The sequence below is a fragment of the Neolamprologus brichardi genome, chromosome 12 (assembly GCF_056152115.1).
Source record: "Neolamprologus brichardi isolate AB-2024 chromosome 12, ASM5615211v1, whole genome shotgun sequence".
Taxonomy (NCBI): Eukaryota; Metazoa; Chordata; class Actinopteri; order Cichliformes; family Cichlidae; genus Neolamprologus; species Neolamprologus brichardi.
The window spans coordinates 20,245,082-20,256,496 of record NC_142115.1 but is presented as its reverse complement, the minus strand read 5'-3'; the positions used below and the strand labels follow the sequence as shown (position 1 = coordinate 20,256,496).

General features: G+C 40.4%; 2 protein-coding genes across 3 annotated transcripts in view; both read right to left on the bottom strand.

The window, feature by feature from the left end:
* Nucleotides 1-4,163: 4,163 nt before the first annotated feature.
* On the bottom strand, nucleotides 4,164-6,996 carry tmem119a (transmembrane protein 119a). The gene is made up of 2 exons (XM_035905082.2): nucleotides 6,933-6,996; nucleotides 4,164-5,086 (listed from the first exon to the last, which is right to left on the bottom strand). Exon 2 carries the CDS (start codon nucleotides 5,070-5,072, stop codon nucleotides 4,311-4,313), a length of 762 nt encoding a protein of 253 aa, XP_035760975.2. The 5' UTR covers nucleotides 5,073-5,086; nucleotides 6,933-6,996; the 3' UTR covers nucleotides 4,164-4,310.
* Nucleotides 6,997-8,664: 1,668 nt separating this feature from the next.
* coro1ca (coronin, actin binding protein, 1Ca) overlaps nucleotides 8,665-11,415 on the bottom strand; it is a 34,864-nt gene continuing 32,113 nt past the window's right edge. For both annotated transcript variants that reach the window (XM_087849123.1, XM_006784258.3), the window contains exon 11: nucleotides 8,665-11,231. In XM_087849123.1, coding sequence (XP_087705249.1) covers nucleotides 11,112-11,231 — 120 coding nt within the window. In that variant the 3' untranslated portion in view covers nucleotides 8,665-11,111. The remainder of the gene's footprint in view (nucleotides 11,232-11,415) is intronic.

Here is an 11,415-nt window from a genome sequence, read left to right as displayed (position 1 = left end):
GACTCACTGCAAGAATAATGCAGGAAAGATGAGAAGTTAGATGAATTTAGAGGATATGGTTCTTCTAAAAGTTCTATAAAGGAAGAGGTATAATGTCATAATATGGCTTTATTAAAGGTTAATAAGCAGCTGAAAGATCCCTGGTTTGATCCAGGAAGGACAGACAAATTCCACTGGGGCTGCATCAGGAAGTGCATCTGACATAGAAACTCTGCCAAAACAAACACGTGGAGCCACCTGCTGTGGTAATCCCGTGTGGATAAGGAAACAGCCAAAAGCAGCTTTATTAAAGGTTAATGAACCATTCATTAATACCAGTACTCCACCAGCACACTCTGGTACATATAATGACCTTATGGAAAAGAGCTGCAGAGTGTAAAACCCATTCATGGAATTGCCAAAACTATTTATAAAGCCACTTCTTACATCTTAAAACCCCATGACAAGGTGTGACTTGTTATAAAGTGATGCCAAAGAGTTAAAGCTGCCTCACTTACCATTCTTCTTTCTGTGTATTATCTGCTCCTCCAAAGAGACAGGCAGGGGTGCTTTCCCATGCTCCCTACGTGATCGACTGTCCCTCTAAAGATAACCGACGTTGCTGATAATTCCAGGCAGATGCTCATCAAAGTTTAATGACAGCCTTAAGGAGCTCTATTACCTGTTCTTTATCATCTTCTCCATCTGAACTGACCAAGAAGTCCTTTTGTTTGTCAGCTGTTTTATGATGAACAAGCTGAAAATACAAAAGGCATTCAGAAAAAACAAAATGGTATGAAAAAATGGATGTCCTAAATATTCTCCTGTTGGAGCCCAGCTAAGGTGGAGGTTATTAGAGACTTTAGTGAAGATGTGCTACAAGGTTTGCATCTTTCTGGAAGGAAGAGTGAAAGTAAGGGGCTAGCATTTTCTCGAATTATTTAGCACCTCATTGATAAAAGAGCAGGGAATCTGAGCCCGGTGTAAGGCTCTGTCTGGGCTCACGTTTCAGCCACCACATGGTTACACTTGCTTTTCAGCTGGTGCGCTATCATGTCCCGTTTGATCTTTGGCAGTTTGACCTACTTAAGACCTGAAAGGAGTTTTATGTTTGAGGATTAAAAAAACATTCTTATGAATTTTCTACATTTTTAAAACAGATTTCAGATGGCATCATGATTTATCCATGTCACACTGGAAATAAGATATATTAAAATACACAACTGAAAGAGTTGCACTGTTCATACAGCATCAATATTTCATTACTTGCTCAAAATATGGAACAAAAGGGATTTGACTTTTTATCATAATTCTAATGGGAACAAATCAGGGTTCCCAGGATTTGTATAAACAATACATGAGCTCTTGTTTTGTGCCAAAGGGTCCGTATGTATCTGGATTACTGCTATTGAAATATTAAACAATTCTGTACAGTTGCCAGCAAAGGACAAAGGGGGCTCTCGTCATCTCCAGGCTCGAGTACCTTCTTCTGCAGTCCTGCGAGGTGATGGTGCCAGCGGCTTCATCCTGGCCAATCAGAAAGCTCTGGCAGTGTTTTTTTTTTCTTTTGCAGATCAGGGGTTTGAACTGTTAAAAGAGATGACAGCCTATATCATCACAGAGCAGATATCACAGATCTGGCATTTCGGTAATTACCTTAAAATAGTTACCAGTGATTTCTGTGTGGACGCAGGTCAAAATGACAGATTCCCAAGTGGAACATGATGTGCACGTTGAGATTGTCCTCTTTGTTTTCCGAGACCTTCCTCGCCTTTTCTAATTGTAGGTTTCCACAGGGTTGTATCTGTGCTTCATTTGGCGTAGCTTCAGCCATTTACGCTGCTACATTTACGGCACTCAGAGATATCTTTCTTGATAGCTTTATTAAATATAAGCAAAACAAAATGGTCTTTTTGTAAACAATTCAAGTGTCAAAAAGAAAGCAACTGTGGTTGAGGTTAGGCGGAAAACAGTACGTCAGCATGACAAAAGCATTGGCACATAATTCAGGCTTAGATTAGATGTTCAAGGTCATTAACTTAACAACAGGACAGAGTAATTTAATCAAAGAAAATCAGATAAGAGAGACAAATATGCATCTGTCAAGCCTATACACGTAAGCTAAACATGCCAACTGTCTATCCTTCTACTCACATTTCAAACTTTTACACTTAAAATAAAAAAGCATAATTTATCATATACATAAATGCACTAACTATTTAAAAGAAAAGCTTAAACATTTGTTTTCTACTGCCTACTTTTTTATACATTGAGAGCAGGTCAAAGGTATTAGCCGAATAAATATGTACAGTCATTGTACAAAGAAAGTGCCTCTTTCAGTTCAAGACAGTTCAGAACAGCATCCTGTGACATATTACAACATGTCATTGATTTAACAAAGACTAAGCTGAAATGCAGAAGCAGTGTTTGAAAACTAAGTCCACCCTTCCATTGTGAAGTAAGGGGGTAACTAACAGCCAGGTACTGCTGATCAAATGCATTTGATTAACTAATCATTGATTAACTAATCATTGATTAACTAATTCTTTATAAAAACCTTTATAAAATCAGAGGTTTGTAGGTCTGTGGTATTCAGGTGTGTTGACACAATGCTGAGGATGAAAGACATCAGCAACAGCCATCAGCGTGGGAAAGGTCATAAGGTCATTTCCAAACAAACTGAACTCCATCACTCTACAGTGAGAAATAATTCACAAGTGAAAAATTTCCCAGCAAATTCACCACACGGTCCCCGCCCCTGAGATCTACACCCCAGACTGTGCAGGCCTCAGTTAGCATGTTAAATGTTAAAGTTCATGACAAAACAATTATCAAAGAAAAGACTTAACAAATGTGGCTTATTTGGAAGGGTTGCCAGTAGAGATGCTTAGGTTTAAGTTACATCTGATTAAACCACAAGACCAAAGCAGACATGTGTGGTCACTGTGCACGGCGCCATGTTTGGGGAAAACTGAACACAGCATATCAGCACAAACCCTTCATAACAACTGCCAAGCACGTTGGTTGCAGCCACTGTGTCCACCATGAACTGCTCTGCAAATACCAAAGTATTGTTGAGTCTAATGTGAGACCATCTGTCTGACAGCTTACGCTTGGCCTAAATTTGGTTATACATCAGGACAATGATCCCAAACACAACATCGAATCTACAACAGAATGATTGTTGCAATGGTTCAGCCAAATTTCAGATCTCAGCTCGATTGTAATGTTGCAGGCCAAATGCCCGCAAACCTCAATGAACTGAAGCACTGCAGTAAAGAAGAATGGACCAAACTTCCTCCACAACGACGCGTGAGACTCATAAAGTCATTCGGAAAACAATGACTTCAGATTATCGCCGCTAAAGGAGCGAACTTAATGTTTTACACTCTGCTTCTGCATTTTGGTCTGCAGTTTTTCATTTTAAGACCTGATCATTCTTTAATATGTCCTGATACGTGAAACCTTAGAACTGAAACACACTGTGATCTCTTTTTACCATGACATGCAGTACACATAGTAGATTTGTGGTAATTTATACAGCCTTTATTCAGATACCTAAAAATAACACAGTTAAAAATGTTTATTTTTGTTTATACATTTTGGTTTTTAAAATAAAATATGATATCATGTGAAACTTAACAACCCGATGCAAACAAAATGAAGTAAATATAACTGTAAATATAAAGAGAAAGTTTTGCTACTTATCACGTCAAGTTTACTGACATTTCACTTTGACTTATTTACAGCACCGAACGTGTTGCTCTAAATGATGGATCCAGATGTTTTCACTCCAGCAGGACATAATGAGGAGATTCCTTTGGACAGGTATGTGGAATAATACTTTATTTTAATTCCCTTAGAAAGAGTTATTCACAGGAAAAGAATACGTATTATATAAAGTTTTACTGCCTCAGTAGCACAGTGGTGTTATGTTTTTTCAGTAATTACAAGAAAAAGAAAAATCATGTGCTTGCCGTGCCAAGTTAAAGTTGTTTTCGGCACATGAAGACAAAGTGGCCGTTAAAAGGGTCTCGGCATGCTGCTATCTTTCCTCGTGCCTGCTTATCAATCAAACAATTTGAGCTGTACCATTTGTAAACTTTTCAGTAACCAGTGATTCGGGTAATAATCCTCTTCACTGTATATTTAAATCTAGATCTTAGACTTTAATGATGGGTAATTTTTCTTCATGAGGCATGACTTCACTTAAATATAGACCTATTTCCCTCTGTAAGGCTATTCTAATGAAAACACATTTTGAGGACCCATTTTGCCTTTGCCCGTTTCTGATCTTGTTTAAAAGGCGAGAAAAAGCCCACTACTGTGACTTAGTGGTGGCCTTTTTTCAGATGGCAGGTGCAGACTGGCTGACTGGAGCTAGAGCTGGAGCTGGTGCTGGGACTGGAGCTCTGCTGAACCTCCTCCCTGTGCTTCACCTTCTCTTTGTGTTTTGGTTCCTCTCTCCGCTTTTCCACTGCCTCTGTATCTCTGACCTTTCTGACCTCCTGTCGAGGTGATGACCGGACGTCTCTCCCTCTCTCTCCCACCAGTGCCTTAGAGGGCATCCGCAGGTTCTTCGGGGAGGACATGCTCTGAGTCTGGACCCTCTTGACGTGATCGACGGCGTACGGTTTCTCCTGCAGGTCACTTGAATCCTTGCGTCCTCCGGCTTTATCGGCCGTATACTTCCTGGGTGGATGAGGTAGGGGCTTATACGCCTCCAGCTTGCGCTTGTGACTCATTGCAGAGGCACAGCAGATGATGAAGACCATGACAATGAGAAGAGAGGTCACCACGATGATGATGAGCATGTTCTCCTGCAGGAAGTCCACTACTCGGGTCAGGACGTAGTCCTTCAGACGGATCATGGTGGTGGTTATGGTGTTGGTGAGAGTGGGACCCCCGGTAGCAGCGGTAATGTGAACAGGCGCACGGGTGGAGAAAGACACCGGGAAAAGGAGCTCCAGCTCGGCTTCATCTCCGCTGCCATCCATGGATATGTTGTAGAACAGAGGTGTGGCGTGACACACAGAGCAGCACAGTGAGAGCAGGGTCACACAGGAGACCTGAAACACCAAGTGAGACTTCATCTTCTCTTTGAGTCCTGCACAAACAACAAGAGGATGCTTTTAATTTCAGGCAGCACATAGACTCGAAGTCACTGAAAGAATAAAGTTGATTGTTAGGTGAAAAGATTTGGGACTGCCTTTCTCAACTTTAATATCTGATCAGGAGGCATGTGGTCCTGTCTTGGGTAAGATTTTTGACGTGCACGTTTCTGGTTGTACTGTCTCTGTTGGCAAGTGTTGTGCACACGTGTAGTGCTCTGTTGGCTATTTTATTTTTAATCTAACATTGCATCAGAGCTGGAAACTGAGGAAAAAAGCCAGCTTGGCTTCATTCTGATGGATGACAATGTGTCCAACAGCTCCTCTAAAACAGCTCTAAATCTTGTTGGTTTCATCCTCACACATTAGGAAGACATAAAATGTAATAGCTTTAGTTTTAATGTGGTCTGACTGTTTCCCTTAAGACCAGCAGCCTGTTGCAGTGACTCCTGGTTTTCAGGTGCTGGTAGGACAAAAGCCTCACTAACTGTTGCTACTCTTTATCTTAAGCTCCTCACTCACCCTAAATATTTACCGTATCACATCTCAAGTGTGACTGGTATCCATCTTGACCCGGGTTTTTCATTTGCTGCCTCTCTCTCTCCTGCACCAGATCTATTTTAGCAGACAGCAGAGTAGCCATTACTTACTCGGGGTGGAGACAGTGAGTTTGGAGCTGGAGGCCTTATAATTTGTAAAGCAGAGGGAGGCCACCCATCCACCACACCAAAGCCAGGAGGAAACTGTATTCTAAAGTGAGCACAGAGGCGTGGGAGACCTGCGGCTCTCGCCTCTATATTTACGCTGGGCAGCAGCTGCTGTTCACCAGCCCACAGCAGCACAGTCTCACTGAGGATATTTCTGCTTCCAGGAAAAGCTGCATTTACACCATGACTGAGTGAAACCTCCTAGCTTGCTCAGTGTTACATTTCTCCATCCTTTTCTTTTTGGCTTCCTCTCACTGAGAAGATTTAACCAAAACCAGTGAGTCTGTTAGCTCTGCAAACCTGTTTAAGTCTTTAACCCAGTCTGTAATTACACAGTGCTAAGCTGTAAAGACAAGCTCCCCTTCCCAGTGTGGTCAAACATACAGCATGTACTGTGCTGCACCAGATGGCGGGCTGGGTCTCCATCCTTGAATGTACAGCTCTAGGACAGCCCTGCCCCTTAAGTCCCCATAATTACAGCTAAAATTACATTTCCTGTATTTCACTAGAGGGTCGCCCTTACCTTCAGCTCAAAGCCTTCTAATTTGTGACATTTTAAAGCTTTTATAAACTTAATTACATGAAAAACTTTGAAGGTGCAGAGCCATATTTTACACATATACCTATCTCACATTCAGTCTGATGACCTAGTGTGCAGCAACTTGCTAAACAAATGTTAGACCATCTCAAATATTTCTTGACATACAATTGTGGCTACCTGGTACACGCAGATTCAAGGTTAGACATTTAAATCTTTTTTTTAAGTATTCAGAAGAAAATAATCCATAAATAAGTTGTGCATTCAAAACTATAGAAGTATTTAAGAACTGTACCAACGATCCCTTTAACTTTTGCTGCAATATTACTACTATTACAGTATTATAGCACAAGATTATCAGCATAGTTTAATCTGTAGTGATGCATCACATGATTTACATGAAAAGTGTGCAACATTGAATGTACTTTTGCACAATCAAAAGTACATTCAGACTTCATTTATTTCTTCATCACTATTTGCCACTCGTGAAACGAATGTATGAAAGTACAACGTATGAAAGGTCAAACATCCTGAAAATATTTGGCTTCTCTTTAACCTTGAACTTAATTTCACTACAAATGTAAAATGCATACTTACAGGATGTGCTGGCCTCGGCTTCTCTTCTGTGCAGCACAAAGCAGTGAGTAAGACTGCAGAAAGAGGGAGGAAAAGGGGGAGACAAGACAAGACGGACAGACGAGAAAGTAAGAGTGGAAGACAGTTTCCGAGGATTCGCCCTCCCTGCTGACTTGTGCCGACTTGTTGTTTTACTGAGCTCTTAAAAGTATCCTCACCTCAAACTCATGTCCAGCCCTCCATCTTCAGGTTCTCCTCCCTCTTTTTCTTTTTCTTTCTGAACTTTCTATCCTCCAACAGCCTAACTCTTGGTAAGTTCATGTAGTTCATGTGGGACCAGATTTTTTTTATCATCCATATGTTTTTTTGAGAAACATTTGATCTGATACTTCACACTAACAGGACAAAAGATACACGGGATGCTCTACAAATAGAAACAGTCTTTATTTGCAACGAAAGGCTAATTTTCCACAGTATGTGCTCGTCCATTCACAGTCTGACTGACAGATTCAACTTTAGCCTCAGTGTTTATCTTTAAAACAAATATGTTGCAGTTGGTGCATGTTAGTCCCAAGTTCTTCGGAAAACAGTATTTCTATTCTTGGTGGGGCGAGTTCCACAACTTTTTTTTGGCCTGCACTGAATACTCTCTAATTACGTTCCTGCTGATTACAGCCTGTCTCTGCAGGGCATACAAGACCAGTACAGGGAGAAAGCACTCTTTTCATGTACAGAGCAAATATATGAACTAAATGGACTTTTAGGAGCACTGGATAACTGTTTAACTTGCAGGGCATTTATTTAAGGGTGCTCGTGTTTCTCGTCTTGTTACACAGTACTGCGTAAAAGTGTCAATTATAGTTTTTTTTCTTTCCAGGGAGCCAAACCTTTCTCAAAGTGGTCTTAAGAAATAGTTTCTGAAGGCCATTTTCTGGAAATCTTTCAGTTTTCTTTGGACATTGGCTGCTTTTTCATTCATTTTCAGTCCAGTTCTTGTACCCGTCCAGTTTCACAGGAATGTGTTTCTTTTTTAAGCCACTTAACACTGACCCATGAATCATGCATGCATTAAAAACGGCACCAGTGTTGTGTCTGCACATAACAAACAAAGAACCAAGTTCTATATTTAGCCACTTTGGAATAAAGTAGTGGTAATGAGAGGCTGGTAGTAACTATTTGTTTAGTTGAATCTGTAGAAAATGGTAAAGATTAAAGTGTGACAGGCACAAACCAGCATGTTTGCACCAACAAGGTGATTACCAAAGAACTGTTGGCCAAAACCTTCACACATCTATGTTCTTAAGAAACAGAAGAAAAAAAAAGAATCTAGCAAAGACCTGACACAAGACGTAAGAAGATTTTTCCCTTCAGTTAGTCCATCTTAAGGATGGCTCATACCAAATATTGAGTTTCAAGCTTGTTAGAACTGTATGAATTCAGAATTGACTTTTACTTTATTCAAATGATAAAAAAAAAAAAAAATCTCTGCAACTATTTTCCAAGCAACACAAAGAAATGAGAAATAACTCAAGACTTTTGGGAATGCATCTTGACTTGTGTGTGTGTGTGTGTGTGTGTGTGTGTGTGTGTGTGTGTGTGTGTGTGTGTGTGTGTGTGTGGGGGTGGGGGGTGGGGGGGGGGGGGGGGGGCAACCCAGTAATACAGTAGTACCTAATAAAGTGTCCAGTGAGTGTTAAGGTGTCATACTGATCATTAATCGGTGTATTTGCTCATTAACAACTGAACAGTGAACTCATTTTAAAAATTCTTTATTAATTTTTCTTATAATCAATGGTTTGATATTTGAAGCAAGAATAATGAACAAAAATGCTGAGCAGACCTCCACACGAGGCTTTCATCCTGGTTCATTTTTCATCAGATTTTCTTTCTTGATAACCTCCGACGTAACAGAGGTTCTGCTTTTCTCATGATGGCAAGGTGCAAGGAACAAACAGGGGGAATGTTTAAAAATCCACCTCCCACACAAATACCCTCTTCAGCACATCCGCAAAACAAAAGAAATGGGGAGGGGAAAAAAATACAGATATATGGTCACGTTATTTACACAGTTCTCACTCGTTTTCTAGACCTCAATTACAAACATACATCTATCTTTCAACACACTTTTTACTTTCCACCTACAGTGTCCCTTTGGATCTCTATAAGCTACTACTCCTCAAAACTCCGCTCTTGTGCCAACAGTGCTAACCCAGAGAGTGGCAGTCTCATATAAAAGATATGGCAGTATGACCAGTGTCAGCCAAACATGCATCACACTGTACACTTCCTGTCACTAACATTCTCAGATTATTGATGACTCAGCTAACAGATTCCTGGTTTTACATCATTTTACATTTTAAGCTTGTACCCCAGAGGAAAGTGTCACAGCGTCAGGGGCACAATGTGTTTGACAAACCCTGACAAAGTAATGCTGCCTGGTGAACTTTATTATGGACTGGCAGGACTTCATGATGTCACACAGTACGTAAGAAACCGAGTCCTTTGAATTTTGTACTGAGTATAGCACCTCAAAGTGGGTTTAAACTCCAGGCACCTCGCCTCCATTTATTCCACAAAACTACTCACAGAACAGTCGACCTACAAAGAAACCAAAACTAAATAAAACACTTCCAGGGTCACCTCTATGGCACTTTCAGGTCTTTACAGTGGTAACATTTATTAAAGGCAAACAACAAATTGAACCATTACCCGTCTCAGCTTCCCACAGGGAAACAATCTTTAAAAAACAAAAAACAAAAACAAAAAACAACTCAGGTTGAAAAATATGATCAATTTTCAAATTTGACTGCACTAAATTGGAGCATCTGAGAAATAGCCAAGATGTGGAAGTGCTAAGAGGGATGTAGAAACAGCTGGAACAAGAAACAGGATTTAATTGAACATTGAAGCAATAACCCAACTACTTACTTCTTCTGAATTAAAAGGAAAACTCTGTAGTGGAAAGTCTACAGTGGCTGGTACCTAAAAGGCCAGAGACATGAGGACCCAGATTAGGCCTTTGAGGTCTAGCCAGCTTTAACATCACATGGTTAAAAGCAGTCAAGTAGCTGCAGGATTATTTGATGTCATTTTAGAAAACTGTCTTTTGTGCTTGTACAGAAAACGCAGACATCAGATGGCAAAGCAAACAAAAGAGCAGTGACAAAAAAATAAGCCCACTGCACTTGACTACAGTGATGTGCTGAGAAAACACATGGATAACCAAACAATCGGGTTGGAGTTTTTCCTCGCAGAAAGAATGAAAATGCAAAAGCTCGTCTTTCCATGGGCACCACATAAAGAATCCCAACAACCAAGCAGTGCAACTGAGTCACCGCAGTGAGTGTGTTTTTCCCCTCATACCAAGAACAGCCAATAGGAATTGTGGAATGTGTCACTTTCTTGAATAAGTGCAGAGTGCATGTTGGTAAAGCAAGGTAGAAAGGAATGCATGTTTACTTGGACTATTACGTCCACAGTCGGAATGATGGAAAAGCGACAGGAATGAAAGGAAACAGCAGAGGCAAAGTGTGGATTTCTGACAGCAAGAATTAGTCACTTAAGGTTGTGTCTGAGTGTTTGGTGTCAGCTGTGGCAACCTGCAATGTATTTTCTTTTAACTACAAATTTAATCTGTCAGTCTCTCTTTCAGAACCATCCAATTAAATAATTTTAATTTCATAGTGCATCACTGATTTTCTTTCTGTACTTTAAAAAAATACTGTTAAGGAAGTGTAAACAAAAGTCCAGATTTGGCAATGTCTTAATTTTGGAGAAGGGCAAACACCAAACACTGAGGCCTACTTATAAAACATGATGCTATACCATGATAAATTGGGGGTGGGGGCTGTTGACATGGTTTTCTTGATCATTATTCTAAAATGCAAAGAATTATGTAAGATCTTTTTATACAAGTAGACACAATTAAAAAAAAAAAGACTGCCACAGAATAAAAGGAATAGTCCTTTGCCACCAAAAAGAAAGTATTTTCTACTAAATCTGCCACATGTTCTTCTTATTCCACCTGTTTTAAACTGAGGGTTGGGAGCTGGCTAAGAAAAAGTTCATCTGGAATGTTGCTAGGGATCTTTGCTAGGCAGACGAAACACTGTCATTGAGATAGGCAGTGAGTGTTCCCGCCCACCCCCACCCCCAGCCAGTGGAGCGTCCTGAATTGTAGCGGGTTGGGCAAAAGGGTCCTTAAATGGCAAGTTTGGACATCTGCTCTTCAAGTTGGACGATTCGCTTTTCTTGACTGCTGATCATGTCCTTGAGGGACTTGATTTCTTTCAAGATCTCCTCCAGCTTGGCTTCAGATTTCTGTGAGAGATACGAGAAAACAAAAGTGAGACTTAATGGGCTTTTAACCATCTTTATGAAAATAAAGCTACAGTCACTTTTAAAATGAGGTAAACCTAAGGTGGGTCCCTTAGTAGTACACCTTGAAACCCGTGGGTCAAAGACACTTCTAGGAATTTTAAGCTGGTTTTACACACGCTGAACT

Bases quoted from the DNA above. Each gene is read 5' to 3' on its own strand.
- tmem119a (XM_035905082.2), bottom strand. From the start codon at position 5,072: ATGAAGTCTCACTTGGTGTTTCAGGTCTCCTGTGTGACCCTGCTCTCA.